Genomic DNA, 23,573 nt, shown 5'->3' on the forward strand with positions numbered 1-23,573 from the left:
TCATCTCCATAGAAACGCATGACACATTGTTCCAACCAATCAGAGCTTTCGGCTGCCGCAAGAGAATCTGGCTTGTTGACTTAAAGTGTCCAATCCGCTTTACTAAAACTTATTAACAATTCAGAGATATAAAACAAGGCAACGCCATTTTAAGCTCAGTTCCATTTTGACTTCAGTTCTATTCACCGTCATCCCAAAGAGAAGCACAGCCTGGCCAGATGTGTTTTCTTCTTTAAACTAAGAACTGTGAAGTTGGAGATTTTCGTCGTTTAACAACCAGACGACATCCTTTCAAAATAAGAGCACCTGCTGACGCTGCAGATTGTTACCTGGGTCGACCCTTCAGACGGGCTTTGAAACGCTGTGACCGCGGTTTCGACCAGCTCCAGCGCACATCCGAGGTCTTCAGACCTGGCATTTCCTGATCTACCTGGGAGGCCCCCACTGGGTATGTACATGGCAAAATAGCAGCTCATGTCATCACTTTATAAGCCTCGTGATATCTAGTCATAACAATCAGACTACCAGATTCAATGACGTCAGCCTAAGGAGTCTGAACCAACCACACACACACACACACACACACATCGAACATCACATTCATTTCCAAACAACACAGAGTTAGTCCTGATAGATTGTAGAATTTATAATAAAATTCTTAAACGATCCCAACTCTCTCTTTTCTTGTCTCAAGGTCAATACAGAGTGTTAAATGAACTCCCTGATGATAAAAACAACCTATTCTTCTGATTATAAAAACTAGATCTACTTACAGTATATTAAAACACAACTCTAGATCGTTACATCACTCTATTTCTCTACATTTGGCGAGCTAAACCTGATATCTGCACAGTTTATTACACTTTGTGCCGATTTTGAGACATATTTTGGGATTTTTGTCCAGTGTGTGAGTTCAGAGAGAGGAAAAAAGCGAGCATTTTCCTCATTCAGCTTCTCAGAAAGGGGGGTGCACATTCATCACCTTCCAACAAGAGGCGCTGTTTCATCAAAACACCTTGAGTGCTGACGTGTGCTAACGGCCATTTTGGGCCTACATTTGAGGGTAAACATTTCTCCTGTTTTAACACGTTGGAACTTGTCTGTTTTATTGTTTGTCGCGGTGTTTGTGACACTGTGTGCATCCGTTTGTGTAATCGGAGACAGAAGACTCCGTCGGGAATTTATTTCCATCCAGAAGACGTCTGATCAGCGTCTATCTTTTCCGGAATACTCGTTAGCAACTGCCGTAGCTTACCTTGCTAGGTAACAGCTGTAACTCGGGTTATGTACCGTAGAGCGATACTGCATCCAGATTGCGTACGCTGTTAAACCCTTTTAACCACGGAGCGAGATGCCTGTTGGTTAATCGGGTGATTTTGAGACCCTGGTCGCTCCAGGGCGTTCGCTAGCACTAGCCAAGGAGCTAACTAGCCACTCTCTGTGAGACGCTCGGGAACGCGTCCCGCGAAACTGTCAAGCCGATCTGGCGCAGCGATTCTGCGTCCTAACATCCGCTAAACGATCCGGTACAAGGTACTTTAGGGTGATGATAGCGAGGGTTCTACACAGCCGCTCCGGGGTGTAGAATCTTGTTTTGGCTACGAAGGAAAAACACCGAGTGCCGGACTGCGCATGCGCAACAATCCGCCATCTTAGGTGCCCGACACGTAGCTCGACCGGCCATCTTGGACAGGTCAAATGACAATGTTATTTTTGGCATTATTGAACAATTTTGCCCAAAATATTCATTCAACAGCCAAGCTTCCCTGTAACTAATTCTTTAATAAGTCTACAGGTGAGGTTGTTTCTAAATAAACATCTAAATAGAAATAAAATCAAAGAGTAAATTAGTAAATTAAAGAACACATTACTAATTTGGAAGATGAGCTCAGAGGAAACAATGCAATTTCCATCATAACTTCAGGCGGCGATGCAAAGCGCTTTCCTACCAATGATGACTGAGATGAGGAACATGATGAACATGATCTGCGCTCTTCAGAAAGACAGCGAGGACGTCAAACAGTTTATGCGTGATTTTCAGGCGACACGGGCAGCAGCTCTGGGTTTGCCTGAGAAGCCGCAAAATGAGACTGAAATGCTGCAGGCTGATGTTTTCACAGGTTCTGACTCACAGGAAAACAACAACACCTCAAAAGAAAGCGACAACACCTCACCGGTCGTTCCATCCGTGGCGATGTTAGGCGATGAACCCACAGATGACGACCCCAGTACCACTACTGCTACCGCCGTAACTGAAAAATTTTTGCTTGCACCTCTGGTCGTGAGAAAGGGATCTAATAGGCCCACAGTGGAGGTCACTGTAAATCAGAGACATCGCTGTGTCACATTATTAGACACAGGGGCGGACATCTCGCTCATCAGCGGAGCTCTTTACAGCAGCATGTGCGAACAAAGGGGGGAGGACATCTCATCCCCCACACTAATTTCAGGCCCAAAGGATTTTGACGATTTCTATGGCGCTCCATCGTCCGCGGCTGCGACGGCTGAGGTCAACATCTCGATAGGAGGCATGTCCTTTAAACACCTCGTGTACATCAACGAGGAGATGAGGATGCCCATGCTCATAGGGTTGGACTGTCTCCAACGCCTTGACGCTAGAATCAGCTGCGCGTCTGGACAACTGTTTGCACGTGTGAGGAAGCCAAAGCCGTACAAACCGCGGCATGACACAGGCGAACGCCTTACTGTGGAAAGTCTTTCGCGGGGGGACGCGATTTCAACCTCACCACCACTCTCAAAGCCACCGGGTAGGCCCCCGGAACTTCTGTCACAGATTGAGAAGGTAATAGACCAAGCAGATGCTCTCACAAACGAGGTCAAGCGAGACAAGCTACGACAACTTTTGCTAAAGTACCAGGATTTTCTTTCACTTGACTCCTTGGACTGTGGTCTGACCACTATCCATGAAGTCCGGATTCCTACCAGGCCTGATACACCGCCTTCCTTTGTGCGGCAATACAAGATTCCCCTGGCGTCCATAGAACCGGTCCAGGAAATCATTGACAGCCTCTTGGCTAACGGGGTCATTCGACCCTGCAACAGCACCTACTCGGCTCTTATGTGGCCGGTACTGAAGCCTAATGGTAAGTGGCGACTTACCATTGACTACCGGCAACTCAACAAACAGGTCCCCTTGTCTAGGTGGCCTATGGCACGCCTGGAGCAGGAGCTTCCAAAAGTGAAAGATGCTAAGTACTTTTCCACATGTTGCACACATGAATGAATAGTCAGTGTGTTTTGTTGCAGGTTTTATTCCATCTTTGGCTTAAAACAAGTCAGAAACAGCTCACTCCTTTCAAGCACACAACATTTATAGCAGCATCACTAAGTCCTGGTACAACTGGTAAAAGTTAGCTTAGCTGTTAGCTTACTCACGCTACCATATAAAACTAACATTTTACAAAACAAACATACAGGGATAGACGGCCAACATTCCCCTCATTACCCCAGACTTCTACCCAATCTCCTTCATTGCTGTTATTGTGTTATTTGTGCCGTTTTACCTGTTAACACATACGAGAGCGCAATGAGCAGCGTCTTCTCCAACAGTCAAGCAGCACTGAATTAACCGTTGAACCGTTGGGTCAGCAGTACACACTGTGTTCGTTGTGCCCCCTTGTGGCGAAATGTTGTTACTACATTGTTTACTCATTAACAGTCCACAGGGAGAAGTCGAGCTATAATGAATTCTAAAAGGTTAGCAGTGAAATGGAATGAAGCCAAATAAATTAAAGAAAGAGAGGGGGGGTCGTCTCTATTCTCTCACACACACTTGACATTGCGTCCGGATTTTGGACGATTCCCGTCCACGAATCGGACCAACACAAACTTGCCTTCTCCTTTGCCAACCGGCAGGTCACCTTCACCCGGTGTCCTTTTGGTTATTCCAACTCGCCAGCTGAGTTCAACATCTTCTTGAACAAGGCCTGCCCCGATGCTCGAGAGCGTGGGACCCTCTTCTATTTCGACGACATTCTTATTCGTCGGCGTACGCTGGATGACCACCTGGCCGAGCTGGACCATGTCATGGGTCAGCTCGCGGCGGCGGGTGCTAAGATCTCTCTCGCCAAGGGACAGTGGTGCAGGTCGCAAGTTCAGTATGTTGGCCTCCTTGTGGGACCACAGGGAGTGCTGCCTCAGCTTGGCAGGATTCAGGGTGTGGCCACCATCACACCTCCGACGAACGTCTCCGAACTTCGCAGCTTCTTGGGGGTCTGCAACTACTCGCGTCAGTTCGTGGAACATTACGCTGAGTTGGCACGACCTCTGACTAATCTGTTGAAGAAAGATGTGGCGTTCGAGTGGGCGGAGCAGCACCAGCAGGCCATGGATAACCTGAAGGCCGCGATGTGCTCGGCTCCGTGCTTGGTGCTCCCCGACTGTGACAAGGAGTTCCACCTTGAGGTTGGTTTCTCAGCTCACTGTTTGAGTGCTGGTCTCTACCAGATTCATGACTGCGACAGGCGTGTCGTAGCCTATGCTAGTAAGCTCTTGACTGGACCTGAGTTGAAATACTCGGACTGTGAAAAGGCTTTGCTTTCCACCATGTGGGCAGTTAAGTACTTTGCGAACTACATTGGCGGACAGAAAATCATCATTGAGTCACAGCACCAGCCGGTGACCTTCCTTAACAGTCAGCGCATCAGAGATGGTGTGGTGACCAATTCGCGAATCGCTTCGTGGCTGCTGGCTCTTCAAAGCTTCGATATCGAGGTGCGCTACGCCCAGAACCAACGTAGCCCTCTTGGCATGGGTTTGGCTGCGTGCCAACACTGCTCGGACGACGCCATCGCGTCAGTCCCGCCAGCCAGGCCCCCTCAGGCTCTTCTAAACCACAACCACCACTACTACGACCAGTCATACTGTGTGGGTTTACCGACCGTATACGTGGATGGCAGTGCTTTTCGGCACGGTTCTGCGCCTAGTGCGGGCGTGGGTGTCGTCTGGGTAGACGGTGACCACAGGGAGTCCCGATGTTACTCCCTGGGTGAGAAGACCTCACAGTATGCTGAAGTAGCGGGGATCGTGATAGCGCTACGTAGCGCTAGGGACCGTGGCTTCCGTGAACTGGTGATTTGCACTGACTCGGACTACGCGCGTCTCAGTTTCTTATGTCATCTACCAACTTGGAAGAGTAACGGGTTCCAGACCGCTAGCCGGAAGCCCGTCAAAAATGGGGCCCTCTTCAGGGCATGTGACGTTCTGGTAACTGCACTTGACATGCACATTTACTGGCGTAAAGTCAAAGGTCACTCTCGCGCACCCGGTCCTGAGAAGGAGTTGAACGATCTCGCAGACTCTTTGGCCAAACAGGGCGCGACCGATGGCCCCCTGTGGGTTTTCGACCCCGGGTGGCTTGAGGGACGTGTGTGGTCTTTCTCTGATGAAAACCAGGTGTGTGTTGTTACTCGAGCTCGGGCTGCTAAAGCGTCCGCCTCAGAACCACCCAAAGGAGCGGTGGCCGTTCAACCTGCCTATTCGGATACCGATCTTGTCAGTCTTCAATCCCAGGACCCTGCTATCAGCAGGATGATCAAGTACATTTCCGATCCTAAAACCCAGCTACCAACTTCCGTCGAGCTTGATTCCGTTCCAGAGCTTCGCTCTCTCTTTCATGTGCGGTCCACGCTGAGGGTCGTCGAAGGGCTGCTGATGCACGCCGCCAAGCCTCCTTCACCGCCTGTCCTTGTTACTCCAAAACCGCTGAGGAGGGGCATGATATCGCAGGCTCATGACTCTCCATCCGCCGGTCACAAAGGCGTCAAGGCCACGTTCGGTGCCCTGTGCCAGGTTGCTTATTGGCCGGAGATGAGTCGTGACATCTCGGACCACGTCGAGCGTTGCTTGGTTTGTTGTCAGTTTCAGCCATCCAACCCTACGCACAGAGCTCCCCTACAAGAAAAAGGGCCGACCACTCCATGGTCGGACTTGCAATTTGATTGGGTGGGGCCTCTGAACAAATCCACCAGAGGAAGTAAGTACATACTGACTGTCACCTGCGCATTCACCAAATGGGTTGAATGTTTGCCAGCACCTGATGACACGGCTAAGACTACAGCGGTCCTCTTGCTGAATCACGTTTTTGCCCGCTTCGGTTTGCCCACAAGGGTCGACTCGGACAGGGGTACCCATTTCACCTCTGCGGTGATGAAACATCTTTGGGAACTGTTGGGTGTCAAGGCTAAGTTCCACATTAGCCACCGGCCCCAGTTTTCTGGACAAGTCGAAAGGGTGAACCGCACGGTTATCAGCATGTTAAAAAAGTACGTGTCAGCTAACCACCGAGATTGGGATGTGAAACTTCCGTTGGTCCTCATGGCCATACGGCTACCCCCCATGAGTCTACAGGTGTCTCCCCATTTGAAATGATGACGGGCAGACAAATGACCCTACCGCTTCACCTGCTGTATCAACGACGGGTTCGGTCCGACACAGCCCCGGCTTGTACGAGTGGCCAATACTTGCAGGACCTGAGAACTCACCTGCTTGCAGCATTCTCGTTCCCACAGGCATCTCTGGAAAAGTCAGCTGAAGGCAGAAAAACTTATTACGATAAGAAAGCCTCACATTACGAACTCGATGTAGGTGATCAGGCCTGGTACTACATTTTCGCTCCCAAAACGGGTAACAATAAGGCGACCTCGGGGAAGCTGGCTAAGAAACTTTTGCCCAAATGGTCGGGTCCATACCTGATTACAGATAAGATCTCTCCGGTCGTGTATCAGATCACGATCGCCGACAAAAACAAGGCGCCCGTCTACAAATGGGTACACAGGGACCATATCAAACTGCACAAGGGTCCCACAGATTTGGCCGATACCGACAACAACAATCCACCGACTTCAAAAGGGGGGTGATAAAGACGTCCCGTTGGTTCCGCAGATTTCTGTCTCTGATAACACAAATTTGTTTGTTTGTGAGAGTGCATGGTTGTCTTCCATGTTATACGTTGTGGGCAATTTCTGTTATTCTTAAAGAAAAGAGTCGGAGAGAGTTTTTCAGTCGAGAACAGCTTGGTCTTTTATTTGTCTCCTCACATCTCAGGACAGCCGGAAAGACCCCGACAAAAGAGTGGTTCCCCTTTTTATAGCTCACATTTCTTCTGTGGAAACTGTGGGTGGAGACTTCTGTCTGGGACACAGCAACACTTTTGGAATCACATCAAGTATTTAGCAAGTCAGATAAGCTTTAAGCAATGTTACTGGAAGCAAGCAGAGACCAAAAAAGGAAATTCCTTTGGAGCTGATGTTGGAACAGCACACGAACTCTAGCCAGAAAACACTTTCAACCTAAGAACTCAGCTTTAACTCAATACATTTTGTAGATGACCTCTTGACCTTTTTGGCACCAACAGTCCTCCCTTTGATGGACTTGTCCACCACACATTACTATCATAAACAAATTAGCAAATTAGCAATGAATGCTTAACTAAGTAACAGAACAAATGAGCAACAAATAATGATAATGTAACAACATGACCGAGGATAGAGACAAAAGGGCATAACATATGACCTTGAATCAAAAAATGCATAAAGGAGAACCCATGCCAAAACACGAGATGATGTTCCAGACTAACACAGCAACGTTAACACGTATATGTAATGAACAATGATTAAGACACTGAAAAACAACCGATGAGTTCACAGCTGAGACAATGAAAAACTATGAAACAATACATGAAACATGACTTTAGCATTAACTGAACCCATTACTTCACGAATGTATTGCATGCGCACTCCGTATGGAGGCAAAAAACCCTGCCCGCTGTACTTTAACAGGGAAAATTCCTCCATGTCCTCCCCGACCCCAGGGACGAACACCACAGCACAGAGCGTGCATGCGAGGACATTGGTGACACATATCCTCGTCAGTGATCAAAAGAAAAAACACACACAAATCAACAAAAGCACATGAAGATAAACAGGTGACAAATATGATGAATAATGAACAATTAGCTTTAGCGAAGACATAATGAAACAGTAATAAGTCCGGTTGAAAACTTCATTCAAAAGAATAAAACGGAAAATAAAAGTTCAGCATCCATGTCGGCGTGGAGGCCTTCTGCTGCAGGAGGGCTTTATGTGGACAAGTGTCCTTTATTTGTCAAGAAAGCAAAGGCATAAGTCCTTGGCTCAGTCCTCCCTTTGTACATCTCCGTGCAGCGTGGTGGTGCCGACTCCATCCTCCCCACAGCGAGCAAAACACAACAAGTCAACAAGAAAAACTTGAATTAGCACGCCAATTGCCTATAAACCTATTACCACAAAAACTTCCTAAATATTAGACCCAAAGACAAAGCATCCATCCCCACATTCACACCCCCTTTCTATACTACTCACTATCCTAAATTAAAGAGCTAGTTTGCCAGCACGGCATGCAATGATTCACTCAACCAGCAACCACCAGAAGATCTGTCGCACCTGAAATGGAGTACCAACAGTCATGGTTATGTTATCACATTAAGTTAAATAACTCAGACACAAACGGGAACAAAAATGATGTGAAACCTTAGAATATATGGTAAACTCATATGTTGGGTCGCCTATCATCAGTAGTTCTGAATCCCCAGCATACGAGGAATTAATCCGCAGCATTATGACCTATAACATTGTCATTAATGTGCTCTAAGCACTTATCCAGAAACATGTTAGTTCTGGGCCCATTATTGGTAGTTTACCAGGAATACACACATGCTATATTCTGGTAGGAGTTGTCTCTTTATTACCTCAGATCTGCCTGGCCCCTCCGGCCAATGCAAAAGCTTTACGTACAGCTTAAACCTATAACCTCCCCTCGGACAAATAAAACAATCAAAGTTGTAAAACTGGAACAAAAGTAATTAGACATCAGCTAAGTGACGCCATCATTGTATGGTTAGTGAGACTAGTCAAGTCCTTGCATCCACAGATGTGATTATAATGACGTGAATGCAGGTATGGAAACCAGTCTAGGGTGTAGAGTAGTTGCATTTTACTCATCTGTCATTGTGAACAATTCCTCTATTGGTGTCGCGGTCGTCGGATGGCCTATAAAACGATGATACATTGTGGTGATGTCTGTCCTCTTGTTATGCTTGTCCATTGGTTATCCTCTTCACCTCCTCCAGCAGAAACCCCATTGTAATTAGTCAGGGATGGTTCCTTTAGCCTTCATCTCAGGCATCGACGTGAGTTCATGAGAGTCCAATCTTCATCTTTTTCCATCCTCACCCTTGGTCACCGTGCAACACCAGGAAGCCTTGCACTCCGTACGGACCAGACGTCCCCCGAGCCGATCGCCTAGGGATTAATGGTTATGCACAAAAATGTCCTATCTCTTACTGACCCTAGCCTCTGATACCTACAACATCAGACACATACAGCTACAAACAGCAAGCGCAATTAAAGTTACAGTAACATCATAACATGGACACACACGGACACACAAACACATACACATGCACATACACACACACACACAGAGATAGAGAGAGAGCAAGAATGTGTGTGTGGAAGAAAAAATAAGTGGGATCCACTTTGCCACCAGCATCTCCTCCTGTGTCACAGAGAAAAATTGCAAAGAAATTAAAACATAAAGCAGACAACAATAATTCAATGAGTATAAATGATTCAACTAAAATATACAACCATGCATGTTTTTTTTAAACAGTTCCAGTAGCACTGACGATGCCTTGTGCAATGGATTGTTAAGATGGTCTTCATCAATTAGAGATTATAACCGAATTGTTTCAGGATCCTGAATTTGAATTTGATTGGTTAATTTACTCAGAATAGTCCAATGGCTTTGTTGATGTTTCTCAAGGCTCGGCCACGCCCATACAAATAAAGGAACAAACAAACAAAACAAACACAGTCAAGCACACGGTCCATACACGTCTCTGTGCCCTCACACACCAAGCAAATGTCAGACTGAAGCGAAAGTGTGAAATTCCTCCGTTAAGTAGGCATGCATGTTAGCAATTTCATCCAGAGCTTCCTTCCACTTCTTAAACCCCTAGATTATTTCTGGAAAATGCTCAAACTGCAAGAGCGGGACGCGCACAACTAAACTAAACTACTTATTCTCTCCAGTCTGTGTCTCCGCTTGGTTTAAATGAGCCACTTAACCGAACACTAAATCAGTGGAAGGAAAAAATAATACCTAAAGCGTGTGATCAAATTAATCCAACAAAACTTCCCATAACTACTGTTCTGAACTCATGTTGCGGTGTGATCTCTCCAATTAAAAATTAGGACAACCACTTTACTATCAATTCAACAAAATAGTTTCAGGTTTTCCAATGTCCCTTACTATTCACCCCAATTATGAACCTTCTTTCTTATTTTCTTTCCTTTTTCCTTTAAGAACCTCACTAGCACAAGAAATCCTAAGAATTAATTCACTACTTAAGGTTAATTCATAAATAACGAAACTGCAGTTACAGGTTTGTTTGTATATGTGGGCAATACAATACTATTGTTTTGTTACTTACTATTGTTTTGTTTTAGGTGACCTTTAAATTTAGAGGTATTATTGTATTGTGCACCAAGGGAGTGGCACTCCAATTTCGTTGTATCCTGTATAATGACAATAAAGGCTATTATTATTATTATTATTATTATTATTATTTATTATTATTATTATTAATATATGGCATTGGTCATCAGCAGTTTTCCTTATTTCCTCACTTAGAAGTGTATTTCTGTGCTACTTCTCCATCTATAACACAAGTTAGTATCATCCTTAAAGCATCTGAAATTAAGCTGCATTGCTAAATCAATAACGTGATTTGTGCTAAGAAATACTCCCCTATCCTCTTTTTACCTACTCCTTTTTCCAGTGGCAGTGATTTCATGACAGATTTAGATCAATTTAACGTTTTATTGCTATTACGTTTCACTTAATTAATTTTCCTTTTTCTCTTTTCTTTCATTTATTTATTTTATTTATTTATTTATCATGCCATCCTGTGATGATAAACTTAAAGACTTTTTCCTTTAGCCAATTGTCGTCCCATTCTCATCCCTCCTACAGCTGTTATACTCTACTGCTGATGCTGTCAGGCTGCACGTACGCAGCAGCTGGGCTGATAAGCAGAATGTCAGTTCGCACGTACACAGAACACTGCTTTTAGCTCCTACACTCCAATTCCCATGCAGCATGAATATAGCTTCGTTTACCTTCAGTGACACCTAATTTAAGTCAAACCAAAATTTCAGTTTAGCCAATTTTCGGCTGTAGCCAAATCCAAATGTTCTCGCAACGCCATTCCCGCAAAAGGCCAATTAAAAATGTTATGTTAAAGATTTCACAAGATGAGAAAATGTGAACATAATTATTATCGAATGAGAGGTACAATTATTCAATATTTTGTATCATTATTTTCTACGTTAGAACTTACAGCTGATAGAAAAATATAGGATCAGGTTTCTAATCCTATTTTTTAAGGATAACTTCCTCAGTTAGCTATGTTCTGCAGTAGTTTAGTAAATTTTTCCCAATTCTGACATTTCACCAAGTCAACTGATTGTTGCCAAAAAAGCTTTTTCCATTACCTAACTGCAGCAAGCACTCCTTCACTGGGTGTAACCATAGGAGACAGTCTCTTTTGAGCCTCTCTTTGTAAGTCCAGGATGACCACCGTCATTGATTAAAGTTCACATGTTAGCACACATGCTCCTCCCCTTTGTCCTTTGTTTCATCTGCAGCAGGGCAAACAAGTGTCTGCCTCATTGTGTCCATTTTACGGCGCCTCCCCCATCTCGACGCAGACACACAGCTTGTGGTGGGGACTTCCTGCTCCATTTGTGTAGAGCCAGATCCAGGAAACTTTCATCTGCAGTCGGTTTCCGTCTCTGTGACAGGCCAACCCAGTAAAGTTCATGCCACCACAGTTCACAGCAAACGTCTTCCTTAAATATGTTGATTGGGTTGAAATGGCAGAACTTTCTCTTTTACAAATCAACGATGGCTTCTAATAAATAGTCGACTTTACTGACTCAAAGGTAAATCTAGACTACTTCCTGGGCACAATTGTTCCTTAATCATCAAATCAGTTCTGCACAGGTTTTAATCATTAGGCACAATCTAACCCAAAATGCAAGATCCCTCCTTTCATTTTTATTTACCTATTTATTTATCTTGTTTTGGGAAAATAACTACCAGTTTTTTAATCCAAAGCAGCCTGGTACAGTTTCTAGCCAGGTTACAGGAAATAATAGTTAGTTTATCAGTTTTTTCCATTATTCAGCATCTCAAAATCCAGCCACTAATGTTAATGGTTCTTAAGGTTGAGGCAAGACAATTATTGGGTTTTGTTTTACAGCAAGATTTACAGCAATAGTTTTACAAAACCTATACTAAATATTTATAAATGGGTGTAACTGAACGTTCTAGAGCAAATACTTTATTTCCTGACTGATTGTTAATTTTAAGATTGGATCATATGATTCTAAGAGGTATGAGAGCTGCAGAATGCAGCACCCTGTGCTATTTATAGACTACGGGATTCTTGTGTGTAAATGTGGGTGGAGTCAGGCCCTCAGGCAGAACTTTCAGTCTCATTCTTCCCTGACCGTTCAGGAGAACAGGTCTCACGGAGGCCAACCATGGACTAAGAACTAAGACTGGACTAAGAAGGTACGCCCAAAACACCAAAAATATCTTTTCTAAAGTCACAAATTGCTTAAAACTGCATGTTACAGAAAGCAAGCAAGCCTTGTTTCCACCATGTGTGTGTGTATGCCGGCAGTAGAAAAAGAGGAAGAGAGAGAGACTCCAGTTACAACACGACCCAAAAGCTGATAAAATACTTCCTTTGTATAAACACGACCATGCAACTTTTATATTTTAAACGATTTCCTTGTCACCGCACTAACTACAAGTTCTTTTTCTATTGTTTTTCAGTCGGGCAAAGCTGGACTACGCCCAGTTTTTTCCAGCAGCTCCCTTTATTAAAAACTGCGTCATTCAACAGAGTATCCAGCCAGAAGCAGCATTTACTTCTCATGCAAGAAACACTCACTCACAGAGGCACAGAGAACATTTTTTTTTCTCAGTTTGTCACAGTCTTTTAAACAAAAGTAAGTCAGTCCGTCACTTATTTATTCTCTTTATATACATAAACGTCTGTTTTACCTTATCTTTTCTTAATCTCTTTGTTTCAGTTGGACTATTATTATTATGTTTCTCCTAATTTAAATTTAACTGACCCAAATTGGCACTTACTTTTCCTACTTTACACCAAATTGACAGGACTTCCTTTAACGGCTGGTAATTTTCAGAACTTAATGCCTGCTTTTAAGCAAGTCCTATTCAACCATTAGAGCAAGTCAAATTGCAATTTTTGTGAGCGCTCTGAGAAACAGTCCACATACTTATTTTCTACAGATCTGTTTCGATCTTACTGTTTAGCAGCTGCCTGACCTTCAATAAATGTATATCTAAATATTCTAAAATAAAGCTGTCATTTACAACTTTCCTTGTGTTCCTTGTTTTTTTTTTCCCTTTTAATCTCCAGGCCACTACATATATATATATATATATATATATATATATATATATATATATATATATATATATATATATATATATATATATATATGTTACTTTAAAACCTTTTATTTATTAACTTATGGTACTCTATTCAGACTGATCAGAACAGGATTGCAGAATTTGAATTTTGCGTAACTTCAAACATTAAATTTAGCACTGCAGTGAACTTTACATATGCGAGTTGCAACTTTTAGAGCTCTTATTTATCTTATTTATTTTTCCTGGTACCGCATCAGGCCCTCACACTGTGGTTCTCTCTATTCAACCCCCACCTCCCCCCGATTCCGAGAAATGATGGGGTGCCACCTCCACCTCCTAATATGGTCAAAAGTAGTTGAGACTTACATAAGCTGGACTGAACAACAGGTTGTGGAGCACGTAATCAGCAGCTGGGCTGCCTGATAAGCAAAAATTTGCACCGCACGTGTGCGGCTGGAGTTGATAAGCAACATGTCAACATGCACGTACCCAAAAACACTGTTTTTAGCTCCTACAACACATCATCCAGTGCTGATCACCCACCCACGGAGCTCCCAAACCTCGGCTCTGCTTTTTGCACTCTCCAAGTGCTCAAACTGAGAGCCATACGCAGCCTCTCGCTGCAAACCCAAGACGTCTTCTCACAGGCCTCACTACTGCTTTGCAAACACTCTTAAATTTGTTACTCCTCGAGGACGAACCGAACTCAGCAAAGACTTCAACTTCTTATACAGGCCTCTTTTTCTCTTTTTACTTTGCCACAAACTCTTATTAAATTTACCAAACCCCAGGGGAAAGACCGAATTACAGGCAAAGCTCATTTCTCACAACTTCAGCGCTTTTTCTTCAGGATCCCCGTCTCTGCTCTTACCGAGTCAGGAGACTGGATTTCTCAAAACCTTGTCAGCTTTTCAGATTCTATTCCAATCTGCTGTCCCACCTTTCAATTTGACACTTAAAATTTGTCCGTCATCAAAATGACACAGCTGACTTCACACGGTGTGAGTATTTTACCACTGTCAGACATGAATCCTCTCTCCAACTGATATTTATAGTATTATCAGAACAGGAGAACACCCCTGCCCAGTGACAGAGGCCACAAAAATGAACAAAAACATGCTCACCTGGGCCCTTAGTACGGACCTCAGCCACTGGACAGGAGCCAAGGGACGCCACGGAAAGTCCTCGCTGTTCACCCATCTGGGGTGCCAACATGTGGGCAATTTCTGTTATTCTTAAAGAAAAGAGTCGGAGAGAGTTTTTCAGTCGAGAACAGCGTGGTCTTTTATTTGTCTCCTCACATCTCAGGACAGCCGGAAAGACCCCGACAAAAGAGTGGTTCCCCTTTTTATAGCTCACATCTCTTCTGTGGAAACTGTGGGTGGAGACTTCTGTCTGGGACACAGCAACACTTTTGGAATCACATCAAGTATTTAGCAAGTCAGATAAGCTTTAAGCAATGTTACTGGAAGCAAGCAGAGACCAAAAAAGGAAATTCCTTTGGAGCTGATGTTGGAACAGCACACGAACTCTAGCCAGAAAACACTTTCAACCTAAGAACTCAGCTTTAACTCAATACATTTTGTAGATGACCTCTTGACCTTTTTGGCACCAACAACGTCACGTGCAGACTTAAGGTCTGTTGCGACGGACGTGCTGTGGGCTCCTGGAGTCAGGTAAACGGCCAGGTAACAGTGAGTGGGTTAGTCCACATAGTACTGTTGTCCAAAACGTTTTTTTTTTTTATCTTTACTAATCACAATTCCTTAGGGGTACATTAACATGAACATGATTACTAACCACTTATTTACATTTTAGTACTGATTTACATTTCTGTTTTTTATAGTATCTTTGAAGTTGATTTAAGAGTGAATATTTCTTTTGTGATTATCAATTCTTTGATTTATCTCACAGGGCTATAACCAATTTTGCCCCTGTCCTGACAGCGTGTATTTCCAGTGAGGTTTCACTGATACCAGTTAGGGTTTCTTTCATTTTTCTGCTTCTCGCATCATCCTTTTTGCACCTAACACAGACAGGGCTGCATCCATTTCTTCACTTAATGGGTAATTACAAATAAAACTAACACATAGTACAACAGGTACTCATAGAGTTAGGTTTTTCATTTTTTTTTGATGACATGAAATGCAATTTTGTCGTGTCTACATTGAAGTGCCTGCACTGTGCTCTCTCTCCTCTGCTGAGCTTGTGAGGATCCTGCTTCCTGGGGGTGGATCCGTGACTCGTCATCTGCATCGACTACTCCTGGGGGGTGCTCCGGCTCGTTGGCCTTGGACGACTGTGGTTCCGGCATGGCTGCTGGGACACCTCATTCATTGGGATTACTGTCAACTGCTCTTCCCTTTTTGTGGATTACGATAAGTACTCTTTCAAAGTTCAATTTTTATTTGGAATATTACCCTGCCTGCGGATACAACGATCGATTTTTAATTGGAATACTACCCTGTTCGTGGATACGTACAAGATTTGCTCCTGCTTTGCTTTATTGCCCGTGAGGATATAAAGTTGCTGTTGCTTCGTTTATGGCTTCCATGGGGAATAATTAATAACCTGCTGACTTGTGTTCTTCCTGAGGAGTATGCGAGACTGTTCTTCGGCGTGGGGTTCGTACCTCACCACAGATGGCTGTTCCCTTGGGATCACATCCTGTTCTGTTGTCAAGATTCTTCATAACTTGGGTTTGTTCAACGACCAAGTGGTCTCTTGAAGGACCACATTGACCTTGAAAAGGGGGGATATGTAACGTTATGAACTTCAGAATTTTCAGCTCCACACAGCTGCACCTGTACACAGTAACACCCGTGTAGAAAACGCCAAGGTCGGGTGTTCCTCAGACTGTTTACATTCCAGGAGAAGAGCCAGAAGGAGAAGAAGAACGCTTTTCAATAATCAAAGTACTTAATTTGTGATTAAAGCTATTCGAAACATATGTTGATCAATAATAATCAAGTGAATGATCTGTGGAATAAAGATGTCATGATTTATGTGTTTAATGAAAACAGGACTACTGCACAGACAGACTGACCCTCATCTCCATAGAAACGCATGACACATTGTTCCAACCAATCAGAGCTTTCGGCTGCCGCAAGAGAATCTGGCTTGTTGACTTAAAGTGTCCATTCCGCTTTACTAAAACTTATCAACAATTCAGAGATATAAAACAAGGCAACGCCATTTTAAGCTCAGTTCCATTTTGACTTCAGTTCTATTCACCGTCATCCCAAAGAGAAGCACAGCCTGGCCAGATGTGTTTTCTTCTTTAAACTAAGAACTGTGAAGTTGGAGATTTTCGTCGTTTAACAACCAGACGACATCCTTTCAAAATAAGAGCACCTGCTGACGCTGCAGATTGTTACCTGGGTCGACCCTTCAGACGGGCTTTGAAACGCTGTGACCGCGGTTTCGACCAGCTCCAGCGCACATCCGAGGTCTTCAGACCTGGCATTTCCTGATCTACCTGGGAGGCCCCCACTGGGTACGTACACGGCAAAATAGCAGCTCATGTCATCACTTTATAAGCCTCGTGATATCTAGTCATAACAATCAGACTACCAGATTCAATGACGTCAGCCTAAGGAGTCTGAACCAACCACACACACACACACACACACACATCGAACATCACATTCATTTCCAAACAACACAGAGTTAGTCCTGATAGATTGTAGAATTTATAATAAAATTCTTAAACGATCCCAACTCTCTCTTTTCTTGTCTCAAGGTCAATACAGAGTGTTAAATGAACTCCCTGATGATAAAAACAACCTATTCTTCTGATTATAAAAACTAGATCTACTTACAGTATATTAAAATACAACTCTAGATCGTTACATCACTCTATTTCTCTACAGAAATAATAATAAAAGTTGGGTAAATCCAGTCCTCCTCTGTCTTTGGTTTTCTGAAGCGTTTTTAAGCTAATTCTTGGAGGTTTATCCTGCCAAAGGAATTTTGTAATTGAGGAGTCCAGAGATTTAAACCAGTCAGCTGGTGGTTTGTTTGGGATCACTGAAAATAAGTAATTTATTCTGGGTAAGACCATCATTTTAATTGTAGCAACTCTCCCCATGAGTGATATTGGTAAGGATTTCCATCTTGCAAGATCATCTTCCTTCTTCTATCACTGGCAAATAAAAAGTGAGACAGATGACACAACCGCCCCCCGTACTTGCTTGTTACCGCATTCCACCCGGCCACAATAAAAAAAAACGGCCATTAGTCACCTCCGCCGACTCTGACACTGGCCAAAAATGATGCCCGGCAGTTAATTAAATACAGGCTAATATCAGAGGACTTACGGTAATTCACCACCTGCTCCTCTTGCTATAAAAGATCCATTCAGCTACCCAGTCATTGCCAGATTATTGAAAGCTTTGCAAGTAAATTCTCCAGCCTGTTTACTCACCTTGTCTTCTGATCCCGAACCCTGCTCCGTTCCTGACCTCGTCTCTTGGATTTACCCTGTCTGCTCCGCTGCTGCTCTGATCCTCTGGCTCCGACTCTGCTCCGTCCCCGACCTCGTCTCTTGGAATTCCCCTACGGACTATTCTCTATTTCAGATCTCCTGGTAACGACCTCCTGCCTCCTGACCTAGCCTCTGCCTCTCTCCTATTAATAAACATCGTTAAACTGTCATTCTTTGTTGGGTGTTTTTACGGATCCGCCAGTCAGCTCGTGACAGAATAATCTGGCCACAATGGATCCGACCCCAACATCAGAGTGATGTGTTAGTGTGGAGACGGCTATAAACAAACTGGAGAACAAGACTGAGGACATGCTAAACCTGCTACGAGCTAACCAACAGAGATCACCGCCAGATGCTTCCGGTTTAACTCCAGACTCCGCCATCCTGCCCTGAAGTTCTCCTATTCTTGAGCCACGCCTGGTTCCGCCTGAAGTTTTCCGAGGTGAATCGAAGAACTGCCATGCATTTCTTACACAATGTGAGATTCAGTTTGAGCTACAGCCCTCCTCTTTTTCCACGGAGCGATCTCGAGTGGCATACGTCATTTCCTTGTTATCAGGATAAGCCAGAGTTTGGGGAACTGGAGAATGGGCAAGAAATTCTGGGATCTGTTACAATTACCATGATTTTGCTCATGAACTTATAAGGGTTTTTATCCATTATTACCTGGTCGTGAAGCCACCCGCAAACTCATGACGTTAAAACAGGATAACAGAAGGGCCACGGATTACATCATTGACTTTCATGCTATTTCTGCTACCAGTGACTGGAATTAGCCCGCTCTTATGGACATGTTCTATCAAAGTCTTTCTGACAGAATCAAAGACGAAATGGCCACCCGAGAATTTCCCAAGACCTTGGTAGAACCGGAGAACCTAGCTACAAGTACTGACCTTCGACTCATGGAATACAGGAGAGACAGAACAACCCGGAATTTTAATCAGCCTGCATCAATCCCTTACCGTCCTGCTCGACAGTCATCCTCAGGTGAATTGTCTAAGGTTGGTGGGTTTTTTTCCACTCCCATCAGGACTGAGGAACCAATGCAACTTGGCAGGTCACAACTATCACAGAAGGGAAGACCAGAAGGAGGAATCTTAATCTGTGTTTGTATTGCGGCAACCTGGGGCACATGGTTCGGAACTGCCTGTTAAAAGGACAGACCCAGTAGATATCCAGAGGCGTCTACTGGGTCACATTAATCCTAAATCCTCGTCCAGACCTCCAGTAACCGCCATTTTTTCCCACAAAAACCAAGAGACGAAGCTCCCAGTATTTATTGACTCTGGCGCAGACACGGAGTTTATGGACTACAACATGGCCAAGACTCTGGGATTGGAGCTTCAACCCATGTCAGGGACTCAGGAGATTCTGGCTATCGACAGCCACACTATGTATCGTGCCACCCAGGAGACGGAGCCTTTAAATATGAGGATTGAAGGTAACCACACAAAGACTTTAAAATTTCTGGTTATTAAATCTCCAAGCATTCCTATCATTCTGGGCAACACCTGGTTACAAAAACACAATCCACAAATTGACTGGTGCAAAGGAAAGGTTCTTCAATGGTCTGCTCACTGTCATCATAACTGTTTAAACTATGCTTCTCCTCCTACTCAATCTGTTCAGGATCCCCAATAAATCTACCCTGACCTTTCCAAAGTACCCAGGACTTACCATGATTTGAAGGAGGTTTTCAGCTAACATCGTGCCACCTCTCTTCCACCTCACCGCCCATATGACTGTGCCATCGACCTATTACCTGGTACTTTTCCTCCTAGGGGCTGTTTGTTTTCCCTCTCCATTCCGGAACAAACTGCCATGACCAAATACATTAAGGAATCGCTACAGGCAGGACTTATCCGACCATCCTCCTTCCCAGCCGGTGCTGGGTTTTTCTTTGTGGAAAAGAAACATGGATTCCTTAGGCCTTGTATCGACTATCGAGCCCTGAATGACATCACCATAAAAAATCACTATCCCTTACCACTCATAAACGCCGCCTTTGACTCTCTTCACGGAGCCTGAATATTTACAAAACTGGATCTATGCAACGCTTACCACTTGGTTCGCATACGTGAAGGAGATGAATGGAAGACTGCTTTTAACACCCCCACAGGCCATTATATATAGTATCTCGTCATGCCATTTGGACTAACTAATGCACCTGCTGTTTTTCAGGCCCTCATCAATGATGCTCTTAGAGACATGGTGGGCAGTTGTGTGTTCGTCTATCTCAATGACGTTTTGGTATTTTCTCCTGACCCAGAGACCCACCAGACACACGTACATGCCGTACTCCTCCACCTCCTCCAGAATAACCTGTTTCTCAAAGCTGAAAAAAGTGAATTCCATTGTACCACTGTCTCTTTCCTTGGTTTCACTATCTCTCCCAATCAAATTGCCATGGATCCTGCCAAAACTTCTGCCGTTGTCAGCTGGCCCGTTCCCACAACCCGTAAACAGCTCCAACGATTCCTAGGGTTCGCCACCTTCTATCGGAGATTCATAAAGGGATACAGTAAGATCACTACACCTCTGCATGCCCTCACTTCCAGCAAGGCCAGTTTTCAATGGAATAAGTCAGCCACTCATTCCCAAAACTCAAAGACATGTTTACATCTGCACCGGTCCTGCATTTACCCGATACCACAAGACAGTTCATTGTTGAAGTTGATGCCCCAGCCTTTGGAGTTGGGGCCGTCCTCAGTCAGAAATCCAAGGACAATAAAGTACATCCATGTGCATTTTTCTCCAAGACTCTTTCATCCACAGAGTGCAATTATGATGTTGGAGAGCTTTTGGCCATCAAACTTGCACTGGAAGAATGGCGGCATTGGCTGGAGGGGGGCTGTTACACCATTCATTGTGCACAGCAAATTGAAAAGAGTCTTACCATGCACATATTTCCTGTTTAAAAATGCACCATGAGGAGTCGTTGCCTGGCCAACCAAGACACAAACTGCATGCCCACACCGCCTCAGGCTTTGAGATTCCCCGCTATCATACACACATTCACATGACACACCCATATACAAACACACCTTGATGGAGCATGTGTCCTAGTTCCTGATAACCACTCTAGCTCTTTAGCTTCAGAGCAGCCATTGGAGTTTGATGATATCTGTCCACCTCCTTTATCAAAGAGGGAAAAAGGCATTTTGGAGGAGCCAAGCAGCCCTGAGCTATATCGCTTTGTACCGATGGCTTGTGTTGCCCCAGGCTACTGGTGCAGAGCCATAAACACTCACTTGCTATTCCCATTCTAACTTGCTATGTATAATTGGCTGAGCTTCAGACTCTGCTGCTGACCACATATGGAAACGGTAATGTCACTGGGTATCTTTTAGCCAATAGCAATTGCTTATTAAAATTCAAACTTTTTATCTGAAGAGGGCGCTACCCTAACAGTTTTACACAGAATATTTATATTTTAAATTCGATTCACTAAAATGCCAAAATAGTGACTACACATGTCTACACCATTATTAGACAGTTATTTATAGGTTATCAGCAAAAAAAAAAAAAAAAAAAAAAAAAAAAAAAAAAAACTTGATTTCAGGATGAATTGATCAAATGTAAAGACTTTTCTTTTCTTTTCTGTAGGAGCACTTTTTTGATTCCAAAAGTAATGAAGGCTACATCGCTTGGAAACTAAAAACATGCAGCGTGAACTCCATGGTGGCAGGAGAAGGAGCAGCACAAGTAGAGATCCATCAAGCAACAGAGGACCACAATTTGGAAAACCCATGACTGCAGAGCATCAGTTGGAGGGCGATCTGTTCAGAGAGGCCATTTCCCTGCTGAGGCACAGCACAGATGAAAGCCATATCTTCTTGAAAATGGAACAAACATTTAAGCACAGACAAGAACTAATTCAGGATTCTGAGAAGTGTGAGACCATCCTTAGTGTGTTCCCAAGATTCCTGGACACAAAAGGCCTGGTAAGTCCGCTTTGGATATAGCGTCTTAAGCTGCAGGCTTTGTCGTCTTATTTCAGAATAGTGGGTCATGACTGTTTTAATTAGTTCAAAAAGATTAGCAGACTTTAAAATGTCTTTGTTTGCTGAACTGTGCAGTTTCCAAATTTGTGTGTGGTTTTGTTTGCTTTTAAGGTGGTACAGGATTTCCAGATGATTGGAGAAGAAGTCTCACCAAAACTAATGGAAAAATGGGGAACCTCTTTGAAGGTGAAAGTCATCAAAGAAGCCAACAACCTCACAAAGACACCGGTCCTGGAGTCTCTCATTCAGTCTGCAGTGGAGAGCCCAGAAGGAAATGATGAATCAAGTTTACATTTGAATGATCTCTTCCCCACCACCACCACCATTCATTTTGGAATGCAAAAAGAAGAAATAACTATTTTTTTATTTCAAAATATCAAAACTTACTTGGCTGAAATGTGTAAGCTCAAGTAATGAATTTAGTGTGAATAACTGTTTTATTACAGTGTTGTTCTAGAATAAGCATGAAATGCATAGCTGACTTGATTTAAATCTTGTGCCAGCTTGGGACAGTGACATGGCAGCTCTGTTATTGCTGGTTTACCTCCTACCTCCACCACCCGGTGGGAAGAAGAGACCTGTAAAGGTCACCGTTCGAGAAGCTCTGAGCCATGTTGTCTGCTTTCACAAAGTAAGTGGCTCAAACTCATAAGTGTTTCAGAGTGAAGTTGGAAAGTAATCATCTGATTTTTCTGTTGACATTTTTCTTTCAGTCATGCCGCAACCTTCAAGAGACGACCAGTTCAGTCCAGGGGAGGCAGCCCTACATTCTGGCGGTTGGAACAACACGTCGCACCATCAATGACTACTACATTGTGGTGGATGGTCAGCTCATTCCCTGCAAGGCTAAGTCCTCTATTTCAGCCTTTGACGAACTTTTCAAAGTGCACTATGTGTTTGGCATCTCTTACGATCAGGCCCTGCACAATATGTATACACTTGTGCAGACCACCATTTATAATATAGATGTTGGTCTGTGTCATGAAAGTCCTAGGGTGAAGGATCTTAGAGCAAAGCTCCTCAACTGAATCAGCTACACAAAAAGATGTTTCGATGTTTTGTTTGCAAGTCTACCTTTTGCACTGTCAAAGGCTTGGTTTGGCATCTGAAGTTTTCTCCTGGATTTTACCCTGGTTTGAAATTTAAACCAGCCTGGCTGATAACCTGCACGTTGACATGAACTCTGAGGTTGATGTGGTATCTTGGGTTGCATGTTATGGAACTGAGTATCACCCTGGACTTGTTGTGTGCTCAAAGATTGAAGGGGTAATACCATGTATTCAGTCAAATAAGTGAAATTATTGTTTGTGCTGGGAAATATTTTCTGGCAGTGGAACACCTTGAGACGCTGGGATTTGCTGAGCATTTTCACTCGTACCATGTGGCAAAGGGAAGTGAGTTTGATACTTCTCTGTTGAGGGTTGATTTGTTGCAGTTTTTCAAACCATTTGATCTTCAGACAACTTACGGGTTTGAGAGGAATGATTTGTATGTGGTTCTTGTGCATGTGCTGTTATAGCAGACATCAAAAAAGTAAAAGATTTTTGTTT

The 23,573-nt window shown here is 43.8% G+C and overlaps 1 protein-coding gene across 1 annotated transcript; it reads left to right on the forward strand.

Moving 5' to 3' along the window:
• Positions 1–21,561: 21,561 nt before the first annotated feature.
• Positions 21,562–23,263, forward strand: LOC129166771 (uncharacterized). Its single transcript, XM_070541944.1, has 4 exons — positions 21,562–21,963; positions 22,135–22,423; positions 22,527–22,654; positions 22,737–23,263. Exons 1-4 carry the CDS (start codon positions 21,682–21,684, stop codon positions 23,049–23,051), a joined length of 1,014 nt encoding a protein of 337 aa, XP_070398045.1. The 5' UTR covers positions 21,562–21,681; the 3' UTR covers positions 23,052–23,263.
• The last annotated feature ends 310 nt before the right edge of the window (positions 23,264–23,573 follow it).

Source organism: Nothobranchius furzeri, chromosome 12 (assembly GCF_043380555.1).
Source record: "Nothobranchius furzeri strain GRZ-AD chromosome 12, NfurGRZ-RIMD1, whole genome shotgun sequence".
Classification (NCBI taxonomy): domain Eukaryota; kingdom Metazoa; phylum Chordata; class Actinopteri; order Cyprinodontiformes; family Nothobranchiidae; genus Nothobranchius; species Nothobranchius furzeri.

Excerpts from the sequence above, each read along its gene's own strand:
- LOC129166771 (XM_070541944.1), top strand. The coding sequence starts at position 21,682 with ATGCAGCGTGAACTCCATGGTGGCAGGAGAAGGAGCAGCACAAGTAGA. Across the intron at positions 21,964-22,134 it reads TCCTGGACACAAAAGGCCTG|GTGGTACAGGATTTCCAGAT; the intron begins GTAAGTCCGCTT and ends TTTGCTTTTAAG. Across the intron at positions 22,655-22,736 it reads ATGTTGTCTGCTTTCACAAA|TCATGCCGCAACCTTCAAGA; the intron begins GTAAGTGGCTCA and ends TTTTTCTTTCAG.